Source organism: Xiphias gladius, chromosome 16 (assembly GCF_016859285.1).
Source record: "Xiphias gladius isolate SHS-SW01 ecotype Sanya breed wild chromosome 16, ASM1685928v1, whole genome shotgun sequence".
In the NCBI taxonomy this organism is placed as follows: domain Eukaryota; kingdom Metazoa; phylum Chordata; class Actinopteri; order Istiophoriformes; family Xiphiidae; genus Xiphias; species Xiphias gladius.
Genome location: NC_053415.1, coordinates 10801175 through 10822169, shown reverse-complemented (window position 1 = coordinate 10822169; position 20995 = coordinate 10801175). Strand labels below are relative to the sequence as shown.

At 41.2% G+C, this 20995-nt stretch overlaps 1 protein-coding gene across 1 annotated transcript in view; it reads right to left on the bottom strand.

The window, feature by feature from the left end:
- LOC120801065 (E3 ubiquitin-protein ligase SH3RF3-like) overlaps positions 1–20793 on the bottom strand; it is a 104863-nt gene extending 84070 nt beyond the window's left edge. The window contains exon 1 of the mRNA XM_040147578.1: positions 20143–20793. Within this exon, the coding sequence (XP_040003512.1) occupies positions 20143–20571 (429 nt within the window). The 5' untranslated portion in view covers positions 20572–20793. The remainder of the gene's footprint in view (positions 1–20142) is intronic.
- Positions 20794–20995: the final 202 nt, after the last annotated feature.

Sequence of the window (20995 nt, the reverse complement as noted above, 5' to 3'; positions counted from 1 at the left end):
TACTGGACAGATTGGCATAGACATTCATTGTTTTCAGACAATGAATCCTAATCACTTTGGTGATCCCCTGACTTCATGTGTAGAGCAACCATGAGGTTCATATTTGTGGTTTTGAGTGAAAATGTCTTGCTGACTATTGGATGGATTGTCATGGAATTTGGTAAAGACGTTCATTTTCCCTTGATTTTCATCTAGGGCTACCATCAGGACATAATTTATTTTGTGCAATACTTTGCTTTATGACTGAACAATTGCAAATAATGACATTCCCATCAGCCTCAGCTGCACTTTGTGTTCCGTGCTGTTTAGCAAATGTCAGCACGCAAATATGCTATCCGAAGATCTTGAACATGGTAAACAATATACCTGATAAACATCATCATGTTTGCATTTTCACTGTGCATGTTAGCATGCTGACATTAGCATTTAGCTCGAAGATAGCATTTAGCTTGAAGCAGCGCTGTGCCTTTGTATTCAGGCTCAGTGCTTCTGAATAATTCAACTTACATTCTTTCCTAACTAATATAGAATTCAGGCTTGCTGCTTGATAAATCATTTCAAAGATAATTACAATTGTTGTTAATTATTATCTGAGTGATTAATTGACCTATCATTTCAGCAATAAATAAAATTAATTAACACCACACTGGTTTTCATAGGAAGACATTAAGTTGAATTTGTTAAAATGTATGTGTAGATTTGGAGTGACCTAGTGGCCATGGGGTTTAAGCTGCTGATCATGGAATTGCAATGTCCCATGTTCAAATCCAACTGGCAACCTTTGTTGCAAGTCATTCTCCTTCTCTCTCCCCCTATTTCCTGTCTCTCTCTACTGTCTAGTCGCAAATGCAAGCATAAAATGCCTGAATTAAATTTTTTCTTAAATACAGTATGTATTGAAGTATCAGGTAGTATATAAGTATTTGTAAGTGTAGTTGTTGTAATACCGGTGGTGTTATCTTGGGTTTCAGTTTCAGTGTCTTTTATGCCCCAAATCTAATTCTGTATTCAGATGTTCGCCAACCCTGACATGAATAAAAATCAAAGGAGAACACTAACTACTTCTGGTTTTTGTTATACAAACACATGGAAGACATTAAATATCATCAGAAATATCAGCTATTAGCAATTGTCAACAAAACAATAGTGTTGGCATTAAAAAAAAGAACAGCTGGGCACTACTGTGTGTATGTGGCTCTATATGCATGCACCAAAGGACAGAAGTGATTTATCTGGGACAGGGACATCACAGGGAACAGCAGCGGTAGAAATTTCAATTTTCTGGTGGCGATAGAAGAGGGAGCGAGAGCGTGACTGAATAGGTGTGACTGCAGAGATTTTCCTTTAATACAGCCAAGATCATACAATACACAGAGGAACGGGCTGCCAGGAAAAGCCTTCTTGCTGACATTGTTTTATGTCTTAAAAAGTGTGTGAGAATGTGTATGCATGTCAAGCTGCAGCAGCTGAATTCAGTAGATATAAGGGAGGACTGTAGTGTCACTCAAAACCAGAGGGAGAGAGACGAGAGAGAAAGAGAGTGCAGAGAGCAAAGAGGAAATAAAACAATGAAGCAACAGCAGAACTGGAGAGTGGACATTAGTCAATTGAAGACGATAGGTGCTATTGCATAGTATGTTTACTTTTTCTTATCAGTTGTAAGGTGTGTTTTTATTTAGTTTTCTAATACCAGACATCTTGAAGTACTCAACCCAAACATATCTGCACTGAATCATAAAAGGAATCAAAACTACTGTTGGCCTGCTCTTTTAATGGGTGAACTTTTCGTGCATGTTGCACTTCTGACTGCGCCCCAACCAGTGATGTCACAGCAGGTGTTGCCCATTAGCTGTCAAAGGCAAAACACCTGTTGCAGAACACAGGGTTGGGGACCATACAGGAAGTGGAGGCGGTGCATCCCAGCTTAAATTTAGATTACCGCAGCAATACTAACACGGCAAAACATCCCGAACTCAAAATAAGAATTAAAACATAAGCCTCTGGGAGACAAAGCAGTAGCTTCTCCTGTGAGTATGAGACACTAAAAGTTGCCGGGGAGACTCTAAGACTGGTGCTATTGTTAAACACTCCAAAATACTGTAATTTTTCTTTGTCCCAGCAGTCACTCTTCAAAGTTTATACTAAGAATATCTGTTAGGGATGTTTGGAAAAGGGAGGATAATGCAGATTGTTAGGCAGGAAGTTTGTGTAGACATAAAAGTTTTCACAAACAACATTTCATGCTTTTACAGGAGCTTGCAGCATCACTCGGCTTACAGTTTCAAAGCGAAACGGGCCATTACAGACAATTAAGAATCTATCATTTCTGGGTTTCTGTTGTCAAAGTTATGTTATTGGATGATAACAGAGCTGAAAGAGACTACTGCTTTGAAAAGATTTTCTCGTGTGGTACAGTCATTTTGTTAAATGACATCTGAGGGTGGTATTTTTGTCAATCAAGGGGCACAGTGGTAATGTTGGACTACTTTTGGTTTCCTCACGGCTGCAGGTGTGTAGGGTACTAAAAGAGGATGGCATTATCGCACATTGTCAGTGTGTGTGTTAGAGGCTGGTGTTACTCATGGGGAAAATCATGGTAACGGTCACATCAGCTTTTCTCCTTCCCTTTAAAAGCAGTGCTCTATCACTACAATTTACTGACAGTTCGGTAATTGAGGGTGGAGAGGAGCTTCTCTTGAGAGGAGACTTGTCTAGGAAGTGCGGTGTTGCAAGTTCAAATATAGAGCAGTGCAAATGTGTTGCCAATGACATAGGATGACTTTTATTCACATTTCTAGACTTACTTAACGACAAAATGTCAACATGAATTTAATTAGCAATGATTTGCAAATCTATTTGGAAACACAACAATCCATATAATAACTACATTTGCAGTTACAAATAACACTGTCGTACAATAAATAAAAGGAATGTACAAGTAAAACTCTGGTCTAGTGCTTTTGTGTGGTTATTTTCCAACGGCCTGGTGCTGCAGGTAACCACAGTGGATGTGGCTCACATACTTTAACTGTACTTTGTCAATGTACACCACTCAAATTAGTGACTTTAGATAATCACATACCTACTGCCTTGAGCTGAAAAGAAAGGCTTTCAAGCTGTTGTGTATGACAGCTGCTGTAAAGAATTAAACGCTGATCTTAAATCTAAATTCAGAATTGTATCATTGTAGTTCAGTGTCTTCCAGAGTGTCATCTTCCAACTGACAGCTTACAAAACTGGTATGACAGCTGCTCCTGCAGTTGTAGGTCTCCTACCTCTTATAGCACTGAAATCCATTGATTTTTTTAATCCATTCCTAGGGATCTGTAAATATTACCTGTAATTATTTATCACTTTAACAGCATAGTTTTCCTTCTTGTCGTTACCAAGCAGCTTAACGGAACTGGAATAATGGGAAGACTGGGGAATCAGAGAAGAAAGGCGACATGAAGGAGGGCAAGATAGAAAGGCGGAGTGTGTTGATGAAGAGAGAAATGGGGTTAATGTATGAAAGAATGTGTTTTCAGAGAGGAAAAACGAAAGCCATGGCTGCAGGGTCTGACACTGTCCCAGTTTTCCTACAGTGCCAGTATCTCCTGTGGCTCTCCAGCACATTTCCACCCAGTTGATTAATGCTAACATCACAACCATTGCCTCTTTGAAGAATGAAAAAAAAAAAGAAACTATGATGATCCACATAAAATTTCTGTTCGGTGCTGCACTTGGTTTCAGCCTAGTTTTAGCCTTGATTGCCTGAGACAAACAGTTCTGGGATATGATGGCATCATGGTGGAACTAGGCCATTACGGCACACTTTAGAGCTCAGGATGGTCTGTGGCAAATTATATTTATGGTGCTATATCTAAGTTTTGGCTATAACTACATAGCCAGTGTTAGCTGTTAACGTTATTAACAGCTGTTTACTCACTGAGAGCATCAGCCATTGTTGCATTCACAAGACAAGAGGTTAAAGTATGCTCTCCAGGCTATGCAATTTCTTCATCTTCTAATGCTGGACTGAGGGAAGACTGGAGGCTACAGTGACTCACTGTCACAGAGTGGTATTACGAGACGGGACGTGCCGGGGCTGGCTGGTCAGCATGTTAACTCCAGTAGAGAAAAATAAGTGATAGAGATAGAAGCAAAGGCCATGGGGAGTAAAGGAATGAAGTTTGATGCTGAACTCCCAATGTTTCTTCGAGACTGGTGAACAGCTAGTAATGCTAACTTTGGCTATGCAGTGATAGCAACAATTTTGTGTCAAAACTTTCTTTAGAATTGACAGTTTCATGGGTTCAAAGATGTTTTCTCAATTTTTAGTTGACTATAACTTTTTATTTATCACGTCTTTTGGGCAGAGATTATTGCCTCCCAAACATAATATCTAAAGGGTTTTTCTTTGGTTTTTTTTGCTAGGATGGGACAGTCTCTTTTGCAGCTCTTTGTGAGTCAGATTGATAAAGCAATATATGTATGATCACAGTCCTTAGCAGCTTTAATAGGAGGCAACGTTGGAAGAATCACTTTAACTCTAATAGGAACCATCTATCGCCATATAGTTTGGCTCTTCCTGAAAGAAATCTGTGAAACAAATCATCCATGCATCTTTGATTTTAACGCTGCAATTCCACACAAAAAAAAAAAAAAAAACGAAAACATGTGTCCCATTTCAAAATTGCACTACAAGTTCTTTATCGTAGAAGCAGCACTTGTTTTTTTTTAACTTTCTGTTTAAGCCCTTACAGCTTCTGAATAATTCCATTTACAATCTTTCCGAACTCTAAAAATTGCACATTACCTACAAATTGCACAGCAAATATGGCATTATCTGACAATTTTTGTAAAGTGCCTTCCCACCATGTTATGAGGCTGGACACTGGAGGGGTAGAGTGAGTATTGCCATGATTCCTAGTTGTGGTAAAAATGCCAAGTGTAACAAATATTTAGTACAAAGAAGTCACACAGAAGTTGAAGAAAACAAGATTAGGTCAAAACCTGGTATATGGCTGGACAGCCCTTTATCTGTTTTCTTCTCTCCCACTCGCTGGTGCTTTTGTGAGGACAATTCCTTAAAGGGGTGTGAAAAGTCGGTAAAAAAAAAAAAAAAAAAAAAAAAAACACACTCTTTCTGATTCTCCTTGTCTGGCTGTTATCTGTGTCTGTATAGAGATTTGATACTAACCGATTCTTCTTATCAGTCAGAGATAGTCTCTGCTTGGATAGAGGATCATACGAGAGAAAGATACCAGGAACTGCCATGATACTATAAAATCTCAGCTTTGATGTTGTATGCAAACAGATTTTACATGACCACAAATCCGCCACCTGTGCATTAACAGTGAGATTTGTTGCTTTCAACAGCTTCCTAATGTCTCCAGAAGTTGCATTAAAGAACCGCAATGTTGTGTTAAATGACATGACAAACCGTGCAAAGCAAGTGGGGGATGAAACAAAAACAAATTTTACATGCTAGAGAAAGACAGATGGTTACAGGAGCAAAAGAAAAAGCTTTAAAGGAACAATAAAAATGAGTCATGATTTATAATCATGGTCATCATGATGGTGACGAAGAGAAATAAAAGTATCCATTTCCAGTATAGATTAAAAGATAATGAAAATCAAAAAGAAGTACAGTAGATATTTGCAGATGACATGGGCACAAAAAATTATTTGATTGAAGGACTGCATGGTCCTCTATGTGTATAAAGGGACTACTATCAACCTTTCAGACCTTAAAAATACAGGATGGCCAAGCTACAGTTTTCCCAGGTTTCTACAAAAGACTGGTGTTGGACATAATATAAGGTTCCTGATGGCAACAATATTCAGCTTTTGCCAGAGACCAGCATGATGACCTATAGTGCTCTAATAGAGCTGGCAGGACTAGGCAAAGGACGCATGAGATGAGTTTGGACCTCAGCCTACTCTCTGAGGACAGATGAAGAGAATGAACGGAGAGCTGAGTGGAGAAATGGCTGCAATTGTTGACTGGAAGTCCTTCTCTGAGCCGACAAATGTCACGCAAAGACAGAGACGAGCACATTGAAAGAGAGGAAGCGCAGAAAGGAGGAACATGAACAAGTTGACAACTAGGCACAGCAGCAGAGCAAGACACTGAGGACTTTAGTATTCAGAGAGAATGCTAACTCTTAGTTAGAAGACTGTCAACATTTGCCAGTTAAATAAGATGATATTTTCTCCTGTCAGATGTATGATCATAGTGTATAGAATAATGATTTTACACTGTAATGTGCTTATGTTTTTAGCAATTTGCAATGCTGCATTTTCATAATTTGGACTAATTGAAAATGTAACAATACGCATCCTTCTTTTATCAAAAGGTAGTTTACATCTTAACTGCTTTCTGGAAGTTCAGCCTTTAGCCATTTAAGGGTAGTTTGACATTCGACCGATGGCCCATTTCACAATGCGTTATATGATTTCGCTTTTTTCGTTGTCTGCTTTCGTCTCTACTTGCACAGATGTCATGGTGTGCCATACATTAAATCACTGTTTTGCCATATTGTGTATCACAATATCTATTAGATGATGTATATACAGTATAATACAATATATTGAGGGCATCGATAAAGGCAGCCTTTTGGCCAGTATGTCAGTGTTGTGGCCAGGGTATGAAAAAAAAGAGATAAAAAAAAAGGATAAAGATAGATTATTGAGGGGAGAAAAGTGTGTGAGATTGATTCCTACTGGGATTTACAACAGAATAATAACTGACATCTCCATCTGTCCTGTGGAAATGAGGTGCGGAGTGGAGCTGGTGGACCTAAAGTTTCACCACACACACATGCACACGCACGAGCCCACACAACAGTACAAACCATATGACTCACACATGATAGAGGACAGAGCCATCGACAAACATGTTCACAAACACCCACATACACAAACACACACACTCACGCATTCCCATGAATAACAACCATAATGACAACCCAATAACAACATAATAACAACATGATAACAACCCAAATAACAGAGTTGCTCAGACAGGGGAGAACAGTTATTTTCTGTGGCTTGGTCATTTCTGTCAGGGCCCCTCTGAGCTGAACACGACTCGACGTTTTGGTTCATACAAAATAACCCCTTAAAAAATATGATCCTGAATGAGTTGATAAACTGGTATTTGTTTCATTTCCATCAATACTCTTTTTGCAAACTTGAAATTAGTTATTTCCCCAACATTAATTAGGTAATGCGGTGAGAACGGTGTTGCCAGAATCATCTTCCCAGGTTAAACGACTAAATGAGACGGCAAAGCAGAGGCTCTAAATTTGCTATTTACTCAAATAATGTCTGGAGTCAGGTTTGAACATTTTCCACCCACAGAAATGGAATCTTAATATTAACTTAACTACGTAGGAACTTAATATTAGTAATGTGGTAGCACAGTTATAATGTCCCAAATGCCTATAGATGTTCTGTTTATAATCTGGTTTACATTATAAATGAGAAGGTTTGTCTGATATTGATATATGTTTGATGTATCTCACAATATGTCAAATTTCCACAGCAAAATTACATCTAAAAAATAATTAAGCTGATTTTGAATGCAATACACTGTTTTCAACTCTTGTGTACAATAACAGATAGTCACACATAAAACAACACTACTTTTAAAATTTTAAATAATTTCCATTTGCTTGGAATCATTAAATGGACAACATTAATTTTTTAAACGATGACATAGTATGATCATATCATTATGATACAAATCCACCAAAATGAATATACAATAGTACTGATTTTTGTCCAGTCATATGTCATATCTGAGTCCTCTGTTAAAATGCAAACAGAGAGAAACAGAGGTTCAGGTTGATGAAGACTGAGGCACCAGCAGCCAACAATGTTAGTATAACTGCTTCCATTTCCCACCATTGGCAATAGCTGTTGTGTATCATACTGGCATGCATACAGTACAGATAATGTTGTTGACTATGTAGTGTTATCAGTAGGTGGATGTGATAAGCACTTACAGTAACAGCCAGGTAAACACATCCTCTCCTCGACCTGGACTGCTTTTCAGAGGTTCCCATTGACAAGCTCGCACATACCCTCTTGCATCCCGGTACATGTAGGCACTTAAAGGTTCCCTGAGAAAGTAAATGCCAAGCTGTCTCTGAACATGAATGGCACTGAAATTGTTATAATTTCACTAGACTGCCTGGAAACACAGCAGAAAGTGGTTGCTAATTGTGAATTTGTTCTTCAAGACAAGAATTCACACAGTCTACCCAAAGCAACTGACATTCATTAATGTTAGATGTTTGGCCTCTCTGCCTTTTGCCCTCTGTGTATTATTGGTATTACTTCAAATTTTCTACAAGTTATCTCTAACTACTGTAATTCTGTGTCATGCAGCATTAACACCTACAAATCATTATCACATTAAGTGCGATATTTGATTGCAATTGCTGTAAAACAAACAAGACCATCGCCAAGGACACCGGCAGCCTCTACTAGCCTTTACAGTGCATTTTATACCAGTTGCCCATTTGTAAATTTTTCCAGATATTCCATTTGAATTTTATCAAGTTTCCTTATCTGGAAAACAAGATCTTAGGAAACCTTGACTACTACAAGCGAAAACATTGTCATCAAGATAGATGGATTTATATAATAGTCAAGGAAATTTGAGCTCCAGACTGGTCTGTGCATGTTGCCATGGTAATGTGCATCTGTTGATATGTCTCATCCTCTCTCACTTTCTTCCTCTCTACCCATCTCTTCTTAGACACATTTAATAGCAAGACTAACACTTAATAGCGAGAATGAACAGGTTAAAAGTATCATTGCCTGTGCAATATCCAGTACATGTGAAAGTGGCAGTCATCTTAGTGTCTCTGGAGAATGTAAAGGTTTTTACATTTAAAAGCAGAGTAGTTTGATTGTACCAGTGTTCCCATTGTTTCCAGTCTAAACAGAACACAGCCGGAGGAAGGATGGTATTTGACCTCACTTCTATCTGCTTACATAATCCCTGTCCTGGAGGGAGAAAAGCACCAGATCAATCTTACACACACACACACACACACACACACACACACACACACACACACACACACACACACACACACACCAGACAAAGCCAAAAAATCCCTACATAACTGCCACCAGGCTTTTGCATTTCCTTCCAACTTTCCTTGCACACTCCCTTTCCCTTTAACACCCCACCATGACCAGCCACATACACACACACACACACAAACCTCATTCTACAAGTTCAGTATTATAAAAGGTTGAGAAATTCCACATGAAAACATAAAACAGTCAAACAACACACACATGCACATGATTTATACATGTACAGTACGCATATACACATAGCAAATTCATTTCTAAGTACACACAAAAACCACTATTGTACACCACATGAAGCATGCATACGCCAATTCAAATATGCACACATAGTATTTATGCATACAAAAACACACATATGCGCGTGCCGTACACACACACACACACACACACACACACGCACACACAAACACACACGCACAAACACACACACACAGAGCCAGGAGTGGATGTTTCGACACAGACGTCAGAGTGGAAAGCTGATCATAGTTGTACTGCAGCCATGAACACTGTGGATCAGAGTGTGTCCCGAAATAACCTGAAATGCTCTTATCTGACCCCCAAAAATTCATATGCATGCAGCACACATTTCAGAAGAATATCCCTATATCCTCAGTCAAGTAGACTTAGTATTCACACAGTCACAATTTGTTTGGTGTAATACTCATAGTAGTAGTTTATGGTGGCTATATGGTAGTCCACTAGTACCGCTATATTCCTGTAATGTTATCGGTCCTGCAATTAGTTTACGGTGACCTTTTTATCCCTAAATGTATTTTGGTCTCATGGTATCACTACACTAAGATGTTTTACAGTATACACTTGGTATTTGTGTTTTGATATCATATTGAGACATAGTAAACTTTGGATTTCGTATATGATTCAGAAACGCGTTTTAATGTTTTCAAGATTTATTTTACCTCATATGTGAAATAATATTAGCTCGCTTTGTGTTCATGTTTAATTTTTGCTGTCTTTTGTCACCTAAGTTAAAGACATGGTTAAAGTCCAAGACATTTAATCTGATGAAAAGGCCACATTTCAGAGACCATAATGTGGTGAAATTTACAGAAAAAAAATTCTTTGGGAGGAACTGAACTACCCCAAAAGTTCAATTAGTCCTATGGGCAAAATAAAAAACAGCGGGGAAAAGAATGAGTTCACAAAGATCTATCAACACTGCTGGTGATGAATTGAAGTTGAGAGCTGTGAGAGTGAACAGCAGGTCGACGAAGAGAAAGACCTGTATTCGCTGCCATGTTTCCAAACTCTCTTCAGATGTGTGTGTACGTGTATCAGTGTACATGTCTGTTAGTGTGTGCATGTGTACGCTGATCTCTCTTTTCTACTCTAGCCAAGACTTTGCTTCCTGCCAAGTTTAAAGTGGGTGGTGGGTGCATTTCAGCATCTCTCCATAACAGAGAAAGATGAGGAGGGGGTGGTGGAGGTGGAGGAGGTATTTTTCCAGTGAGACAGGAAGGAAGTGAAACGTATTCAAACACAGGCATATGTACACACATACGCACATGGCACTGTCTTGACACTTGGAGAAACAACAGCGTGTTTCCATGAATCTCTTCCCCCAGGAGAACCATTCCACTTCTTCAAGCACATCACTGGTGGAACCTCATCCCTTATTACAACAGACAAACACATTATGTTGCACTCTCTTGGAGGAGTCAGCAGAGTCTTAACACCAAAGTAAAACTACCCGCAGTCATAAACTATGACTGTTAGCACTTCACCTACCTTGCAGACGACTGCTTTAGGCTGCTTGGGGTAATTTTACACATCGACAGTCCCAGATGGCAGAAGGAGGCAACTCTGGTCTGCTTTGAGTTCTGCTATCATTAGCCAGAAACCATGTAATGTGATGCCAGTAGAGAAGCTGTGACTTTTTCACCAGCACACCCACCCACATCGGACAGGATTCTAGATGAAGTCGTTGCTTTATGCAACATGGCACGCATCATTGCTTTCCCCTTTTGTCTGAGACACTCTTTACGTAAAAAGATGATGGTAACGTTTGTAAGCTATAATAGGAACCTACTTCCACTGTTGGGCTTCACCCTGCTGCTCGTGATGAGGAGTAAAATTTTTAATACATCACATTCACTCATTTAGATCTGAACATGAATTTATTCTCCGCGGTTTTGTGTAAGGAAATATAAACAAAAAAGATACAGCGGCTACTGTGTACCATTTTTTAAAAGAGGATAAAACCGTTTATGGGCATATTTCTGGATTCAAGCGTCTGGTGGGTGTTTCCCATGGCAGCATTTGATTTGTTCATCCTGCATTGTGCAAAGGAGGTGGCCTAGCTAGATTTAGCTGTCTCTCTCTCATAGGTCCAGTTGTGGCAACAGCCAATGACCAGACTGTCAAAACTCACATAAACAAGTAGTCCTTTAACCTCAACACTGCATACATTACCCCAGTGATTAGAATCACGGCCGGTAGTTCTGTATATGGCAGCAGCTGACAGTGTCATCCCTAAACTGGTTAACTATGTGGTTGTTTGAATTAAATTGATGTTACGACCATTTTTAGCGCCCGATCAAATGACCAGTACAGATTTGTCAGTCGGAACCAAAAATTCAAGCACCCCGGAGAATGGTAATGTATTTGGCGCTATCGGAGCAGAAAAATAAATTAAGCTTATATTATTTCTTTTTTTAGGGGGGAGGGTGGGAATAACATTTTTGACTAAATAAGCTCAAAAGTGAAAACAAACAACCAGATATATATACTGATATCTTAGCAAAAATGAATTTTAATCTCTGCTCAACTTTAAATTTCTAAAATGTGATGTGTTAGAATATGTACATTTGCATGTCATGATGCCATGTTTTAATTTCAACTTTAAAATAAGGCACAATTCCTCTATCTGAAATGTACTGGCTTGACCGGTGGCTAGTGACATCTCCCCCTCATCTCCATATAAACAATAGGACCAGGAGTGAGGGGGTTAACCCTTAACCCAATGTGTGTGTGTGTGTGTGCGTGTGTGTGTGTGTGTGTGTGTGTGTGTGTGTGTGCCCATGTGTGTATTTGTGCAACTGGGGGATGGGATTGATGGGATTCCACCCATACACCCATGGGAATAGCAGTCAAGCTCCAAAGCTTGTTTAGGCTTTAACACCCATTACACATTCACCCCCCAAACTAAACAACACACACACACAAACACACACATACACACACACTCACACACTATAAGCTGCCCTAAACCACCACCCTGCCTCCATCCTTCAACCCATCATGTAACCCACATCCATCCGTCTCCATATTTGTGTGAGCAGAATGACAGCAGGGCCAAGGATGAGAATGATGTGAGAGGACATCACCCAGATTCAGGGCGACATGGACAGAAGTAATTAGGGCAACACTGTTATGTAAAGAAAGCACATACTAGGGACATGCCAGCCTGTCAGATGATGGCACAATTTTGACATGAGTGGACAGAATTCTGCCAAAAGGGAGTATGCTCACTCATTTTGTCATTACTGGATCATCACAGTATATTATCAACATGATAGCCAAAGCTGTACTTAGATCCTGAATCAAGATCAGCATTCCTAGCAGGCGAGTAGTTTGGTGTTTCCACAACTAGCACCACACAGATGCATATTCTATCATTTACACTTTTACAACAAAATAAACTTTCACTGAAAATCATACTTGGCCCATGCAGCTGTTGACATCATCCCTAGTTTACTGCATAAAATACACTAGTTGCCAGTTAATCCTTTGAAATTTTGATTTGATTATTCTTTTTATACAGTATTTTTGGTATCCCTGTATTTCAAAGAAAACAAAAAAGTGCAGTTTTAAAATTCTGGAGGAAACATTAACACAGTACATACTGGCAAGAAAACAGTTTAAACTACCAGATTTTTAAGACTGGTTGTGGGCAGCTTCATTACAAACGATTCAAAATCCAATTGTGCCTTGTATCTACTTGACAAAATATAACTGCTAACAAACATAGAAGCATGGAAATAGATGAATGCATACTATACGCTTGCATACACGCATTGCAAACTCGTGCACACATATACAGACACAGAGCCCAAAACAGCATAATTCCCAAGACATTCCAGGGGACACAGAGCACAGTCGTCTAGTTTCAACTACTCTTTAAATGGCACCGTGCATGTGTGTGGAGGGAAGCTTCATTATGTGGGAACACTGAAATTAATTAAGTTCTCTTCACATGAACATCAGAGACAAGGCAAGAGGAAGATGAGAAAGAATGAATAATGAGTGTCAAAAGAAAAAGATGTGTTTGCGCACCAGTGTGTTCATTTAACAATCTTCGTTGAAAAAGGTTGAGAGTGCAGAGAGAGAGATCTCTCTCTCTCTCTCTCTCACACACACACACAGACACAGACACACACACACACACAAACACACACATACACACACACTCACACACTATAAGCTGCCCTAAACCACCACCCTGCCTCCATCCTTCAACCCATCATGTAACCCACATCCATCCGTCTCCATATTTGTGTGAGCAGAATGACAGCAGGGCCAAGGATGAGAATGATGTGAGAGGACATCACCCAGATTCAGGGCGACATGGACAGAAGTAATTAGGGCAACACTGTTATGTAAAGAAAGCACATACTAGGGACATGCCAGCCTGTCAGATGATGGCACGATTTTGACATGAGTGGACAGAATTCTGCCAAAAGGGAGTATGCTCACTCATTTTGTCATTACTGGATCATCACAGTATATTATCAACATGATAGCCAAAGCTGTACTTAGATCCTGAATCAAGATCAGCATTCCTAGCAGGCGAGTAGTTTGGTGTTTCCACAACTAGCACCACACAGATGCATATTCTATCATTTACACTTTTACAACAAAATAAACTTTCACTGAAAATCATACTTGGCCCATGCAGCTGTTGACATCATCCCTAGTTTACTGCATAAAATACACTAGTTGCCAGTTAATCCTTTGAAATTTTGATTTGATTATTCTTTTTATACAGTATTTTTGGCATCCCTGCATTTCAAAGAAAACAAAAAAGTGCAGTTTTAAAATTCTGGAGGAAACATTAACACAGTACATACTGGCAAGAAAACAGTTTAAACTACCAGATTTTTAAGACTGGTTGTGGGCAGCTTCATTACAAACGATTCAAAATCCAATTGTGCCTTGTATCTACTTGACAAAAATATAACTGCTAACAAACATAGAAGCATGGAAATAGATGAATGCATACTATACGCTTGCATACACGCATTGCAAACTCGTGCACACATATACAGACACAGAGCCCAAAACAGCATAATTCCCAAGACATTCCAGGGGACACAGAGCACAGTCGTCTAGTTTCAACTACTCTTTAAATGGCACCGTGCATGTGTGTGGAGGGAAGCTTCATTATGTGGGAACACTGAAATTAATTAAGTTCTCTTCACATGAACATCAGAGACAAGGCAAGAGGAAGATGAGAAAGAATGAATAATGAGTGTCAAAAGAAAAAGATGTGTTTGCGCACCAGTGTGTTCATTTAACAATCTTCGTTGAAAAAGGTTGAGAGTGCAGAGAGAGAGATCTCTCTCTCTCTCTCTCACACACACACACAGACACACACACACACACACACACACACACACATACACACACACACACACACATATGCATAGAGAGAAAAATGTTTCCAGAGAGATATTCTCAGACTTGAGAAGATGAATTGTTTGTGCGTCTATGTGGCTGTGTGTGTGTTGCAGTATATGTCAGGCCTTCGTTGTGTATTTATGAAGCTGGGGTGTGATGTGAAGGTAAGGACTGAGAGCTTGTTGTTTACTGCGAGAGATCGACAGTTTATATCACTAATGAATTTGAATGAATGTATATGCACGTCTGGATACGACTCTGAACCAATGTGTGTGTGTGTGTGTGTGTGTGTGTGTGTGTGTGTGTGTGTGTGTGTGTGTGTGTGTGTGTGTGTGTTGTGTGTGTGTGTGTGTGTGTGTGTGTGCGTGCGTGCTTTTGTATTTCTATGTTTGTGAGGACCAATTTCTGAAAAGGTTCAGATTTTGAGAGTGAGGATTTTTGGAAAGTGATGACATTAGGGTTAAGGGTAGAATTAAGTTTAGGTTTAGGTTAGCCCTTGTGAGTGTGTGTGTGTGTGTGTGTGTGTGTGTGTGTGTGTGTGTGTGTGTGTGTGTGTGTGTGTGTGTGTGTGTTTGTGTGTATCCCTAGTACACGATAATACAAAAGAAGCAGGTTCGAAGGATCATTACAGGATTGGTAACAGCCTGTTTCCTTTTCACAACCCCCACCTAATCCTTACACACACACACACACACACACACACACACACACACACACACACACACACACACACACAGGTGGGAAATGACAGGGCAAAGCAATGTCTCACTGTGGAGATTAAAAGCAGGTGACGTTGTTGCTGCAGTGTGTTGACATGGAAACCTCAGGTGTCACCACAGCAACCCCAGGTGTAAATACAGGTAAGGGAGAAGATCATGGGTTGGGATCAGTGCGACACACTCATTTAATGGAAATTGGAAAAGCAGGAACATTTCCGCAATATCACAAATATATTTTTCTCTTTTTGATTTTGTCATTATGCAATAAATGTAAGCATAATTGTAATTCACAAACAAGCACACACACACACACACACACACACACACACACACACACACACACACACACACACACACACACACACACACACACACACAATATAATAAGTGATAAAGCTCTGATCACATCAGGTTATCCTCTGATATGATGGATATGTTGAAGTTTGCTTGAATACATACATGTATTTTAACAACTGATCGGTACTACATTGGCTCTCTATGAAGAGCTTTAAATAGCGTGACATTTTGATTGTCAGAGCACTATTGTCCCATCTGGGTGGTCTGTATCTGACAAGAACACAATTCTGGGGAATATATTACATTACTGATCACGTTAAAATGATCAAAATATGAATGCTTATTACTTTCAGCAAAGTCCAAAATGAATCCCCTTGTAAAAATCTATCCTTAACAGATGAATGAACGGATAAATGTGATGTTATTAAATAACTTCACAATAAGACCTGGAATACCCTTGATAATAATCACATCCTTTACCCGTGTAATAGGAAGAATAACTGATCCACTCTACTGTACCGCAGTTTACATTAATTGACTGAAATAAATGGGTCAGTTTAAGATGATGCTCATTTGAAACTGACTGAGATTCATTCTTGATGAACAAATGTATTCCAGTCCCAAAAGTTGAATAGTTAATTTCACACAGAGATTGGAAAAAAGAAAAGAAACAATCAGCCTTGATAAACTCTTGCTGGTCAAAGCACAAAGTCGGCAAAGCTCAAAGAGCAGAAACACCAGGCGAAAAAGCCAGTCTTACTGCTGACTCAGCATGTCTGCCTTTTCTTCTATTTCCATAGCAACACATTTGTTCTCATCCGCAACCCTGAACACCTGATGTACAGTGTTCTCTTTGACCTGTTTGACACCTTCAATAGCTGTGTGTGTGTGGTGGTATTGTACGAGTGTGTCACAGATTTAAAGGTAGAGTAGGCGATGCTAATCGGATACACTTTTTGTCAAACTCAGTGAATATCTCCTCACGGTCCGCTAGCTGTCCCTTCTATGTCTGTGCTGAAAAAAAATCCGTGGTGTCCCTACAAAGCCCTGGCTCTGTCAATGGGAAAGAAACAAAGTGGCTCGGACCGATTATTCCAGCCACTCAGCGACAGGGGGCGTTTGTGCAAAGGGGGGGCAGTGGGAGCAAGACAGTAAATCTGGCATATGCTAACCAATAGTACCATTTTAAGGATCACGAGGGGAAGGAGAAGGGGCAGTCTACCCTTCCGTCGCCACAAGACCGTGTGGAGTTTTTAATGGGATTGACTGGGACTGCAGACAAGAGACTGGCGGCAATGTTAAGTCAAGTCCATGGAAGGAACGTCTACCAGCATCGGTGCGATGGCGACATAGACACCACAACATAATCGCATTGTCAAGAAGGAGATGGCCAAGGAACAGCCAAAGCGGAGAAGTTCAGAAACACAAAAACTGAAAAAAGAAGTGCTATGACCAGGTGATGGCGAAGAGCTGCATTTCCATCGGTGAGGCATTGGTGGAGAGACCTCCAAAAACTGAAAGGAATGAAGACGGATGTGGAGGTTACTCTGTTTCTGCTTGACAGGCAGATAACACCAGTTTTCCTACTGTATGTTTCACAGAGGTAATCGGTAAGTATTGTAGACCCCTGCTCTTTGGGTGCACAGGGATGAACATCCAAATGCACACACACACACACACACACACACACACACACACACACACACACACACACACACACACACACACACACACACACACACACACACACACACACACACATCCCCCACTGTTAGAGATTAATTCAAACTTTCATCACCAACCCTTGTTCCCAAGGGAGCCTGTGGGAGACTTGGGCAAAGTGACTGCAGGGAATTGCAGAGGGTAATGGGTTGTAAGTGTGTGTGTGTGTGTGTGTGTGTGTGTGTGTGTATGCAATCACGTGCATGCACCCCCCCTTCTTTAAGGCTACAACTCTTTCAGACACACTTCTCACACAACTTTTGAAATTTCTTTCTTTTTTCACCATATGAACAGTGCTGAATTGATTAGTTAATTAATCAGTTAGTCAATAAGTCATTAATTCATCTACAGTAAAAATGTAATTTATTCTGGTTCCATGTTTTCCAGTGTAAAATGTAAACTAAGACGTCACTTTGGGCTCTAGAAAGTTATGATAAGTAATTTTTTCTAAACAGTTTATAGCTTCATATATTCTAAACACACTTTTATCGTTAAAACTCTGTGTTGTAGCGTGTCTCCTTTGTGTATGTGCTTTGTGTCTCCGTGCGTCATGTATAAAATTGCCCTGTAGTGACTGGTAAAGTTTATCGAGTGAACTGAAGTGGAGTGTTAAGTGTTAGTGGAAATGTCACTGAGGGTTTGGATTCCTGTTCATCGCCGTGAATGAGTGACTGCTCACTGCTGCTGCACTTGATCACACCAAAGTGCTCCACTGCTTCAATCAATGGCAGTGGCTAGCCTGCCTGATAAGTCTTGTTGCACTCAGCAGGGGTGTGTGGAAGCTGATGGCAAGCGCCTCTCTTAGCCTGATTATTCATTGCATCTCTCTTATTGGGGGATATCAGTAAACTTAAAGGGGAGAAGAAAAAAAAAAGGCTGCTGAGGGCAAACACGAACATACCTGCCCACGACCACCCTCATGCAAACCCCATTGAACTTATCAGAAAACGCACAACACAAGCTCGCCTTAGAAAAATACAGTTCCTCCAGCTTAACAAGTTACAGCATGAGTCTGGAAACCTTGTCTCTCTTTAAAAAAAAACACGTAAGAAAAACGCCGTCAGTAGGGTGAAGTCATGACTGGCTTTTCTTCTGTGAGTGATTTTTTGAATTTCACATAAATTCAGAGTTTCTTTTTTTTATCTTACTGACACCTTCTCGGATGTGAGGAACCGCTTGCATTTCTTTGCTTCATATTGTGCATTGAATATTTAGGGATTTCTTGGCTGCGGGTCAGACAGAATTTACATTTTTGACATTTCAGAAACTACACTCATGCTCAGGGCACCATCAGGTGTTGTAGTTCTAATAAATTTAGTGCTGACTGTGTGCGGGAATTCAACACTCTCCCTTGCATGATTTCACTTTCTTGTGCACCTGTCTACCAGGTGGGAAGTAGGTAACACTTTGCTTGACAGTACATAGATTTAAAAATGAATTCATGCTCTGAAAAAAAACAACAACATTTCATAGGTATCTATGACAGTTTTTCATTGCAGCTCCAGATCTTGCACCTCATGATAACAATGACTATTTTAAATCAATGAAACTGCAATAAAACTAGGCATTTATACATCTGCCTGAGGTTTTTCGCCGATTTTTATGGTAAGATTAAACAACATTTTTTTTGCGTGATAGTGTGGATGATATCACATTTTCTGACTCATCGCCACATTACGGCCACATTCTTCAGCACATCTCACACTACAGCCATGAGACAATGCATTGGATGCACTGCACTGCAAGTAAACAAGGCTCTCTGTTCCTCTCCCATTGAGCTTGGGTTATGAAAGCTCACACTGCTGCAGCCTGCGGGCAACCTGGTCTCACCAGGGCTATGGCACCAACAGTGGCCCTCTCAGTCTGTCTACACGGTACGTCTCTCCTCCGCTCTCTCTCTCTCTTGCCAAGTTCAGTTTAATTATCCCTCGGTGGCATCACGGGAAAGACAACCTCATTAGGATGCCAGAGTAGCATCACATGAGGGACTATGAAAGGCAGAGCTGGCGATAATTCAGCAAAACAATCGATAGACAACAATATGCATCAGTCAAGGCATAGCTGTGTCATCAGCAACAGTATGACAAAACAACAGCAACTCACTTCTGCTGTCCCACTCAATTCAAAATCACTGACATGGGGAAGCAATGCTTTCTTATCCTCACTTTCTCTCTCCCCATGTTCCATAACTTGGACTCTCCTGCCAAGTTTTTGTTGCACGTTCTAATGGTCAAAACAGTCCACGCTGCAACCAAGTCTCCCTGCGTGAAGATTCCCAGCATTGTCTGCAAAATCTGCATCTATACGAGCGTACAGCAGCGGGACACCGGTATCTGTGCAGGCGGCATGCTGAACACACCGTTCCCCATTTCCAGCCAGCATCAGAGATAAACAGTGGGGACTTGGTCCGCACAACTGTTCTCAAAATCTTCCTCCACCAAACTCCGGGGGGTGATGAAGTTGGTATTATGTTCTTTGGTGTATACCGAAATGAAAAGCTGCTCCTGGCCATTCGCAAAATGTTTAAGTTGCATATTAGGAAGTGAGTGTTTTTGTGGATAAACGACGATTCGTGAAAGGGGGAAACATCTGAACATAGTTTGGGTGTTTGAGGACTCTAAAGAGAGAGACACTGGCACATAGCGTGGATGGTGGGAAAGTAACCAACCTTGACAGGGGAGCTCCTGGTGGCTACGGGCAGCTCTCTGATCGCACTGCCCGGGGAAGAAGCGGATATCCCGGCAGCGTATCCCTGCAGCGAGCCCCCGGCCAAGGACTGCCTGCCGCCTGCTCCTCCTCCTCCTCCTCCTCCTCCTCCTGCGCTCCCTCGCTGGGGCCGCTGCTTGATACCGTCCAGCAGGCGAACCAGGAGGATGTTCGCCGGCAGGTCATCCACCCCGCAGTCCACCAGGATGCGGCACTCCGGGCAGCGGAGCTCGTTCCTGGAGCTGACAATGTTCTCCAGGCAGCGGCGGCAGAAGGTGTGCTGGCACGGCAGCACCTTGGCCGTGGTGTCCAGGCGCTCCAGGCACACCGAGCACTCCAGCAGATCCAGAAGCGACGAAGACTCGTCCATGTCGGCGGAGAGGGTGAGCATCTGGACTTCAGTGTCCGTGGGGACGCCGCGGCGACTGGTTCGCGTACCGTAGGAATGAACCGGGAGCACAGAACATTCTGGGAGGCGGACCGGCGGGAAGCAGCCAACGGACGCCCCACGGCGGAGTCCCCCGTGCGCCGAGCAGTCCCCCTGTGTGTTGTGAAGGTTCTCCGCGGCCCTGCGCCTCTCTTGTGTCTCTCTCCCACAACGTGTCTCCGCGTCTCGCTTTTCTCTCCGGCAGCTGTGCAGAAAGCGGTGAGGTCACGCTCTCATCATCCTCATCATCACCCGAGCGCCGGTCACAATTGCGGCGCGCGCACCAGAGACAGATTGATAGAGAGAGAGAGAGAATGGGGGAGAGAGAGGGGGGGACACCTATTAACCAGCAGAGACAGGCAGCTCCGGACCCGCTCAGCGGTTACCA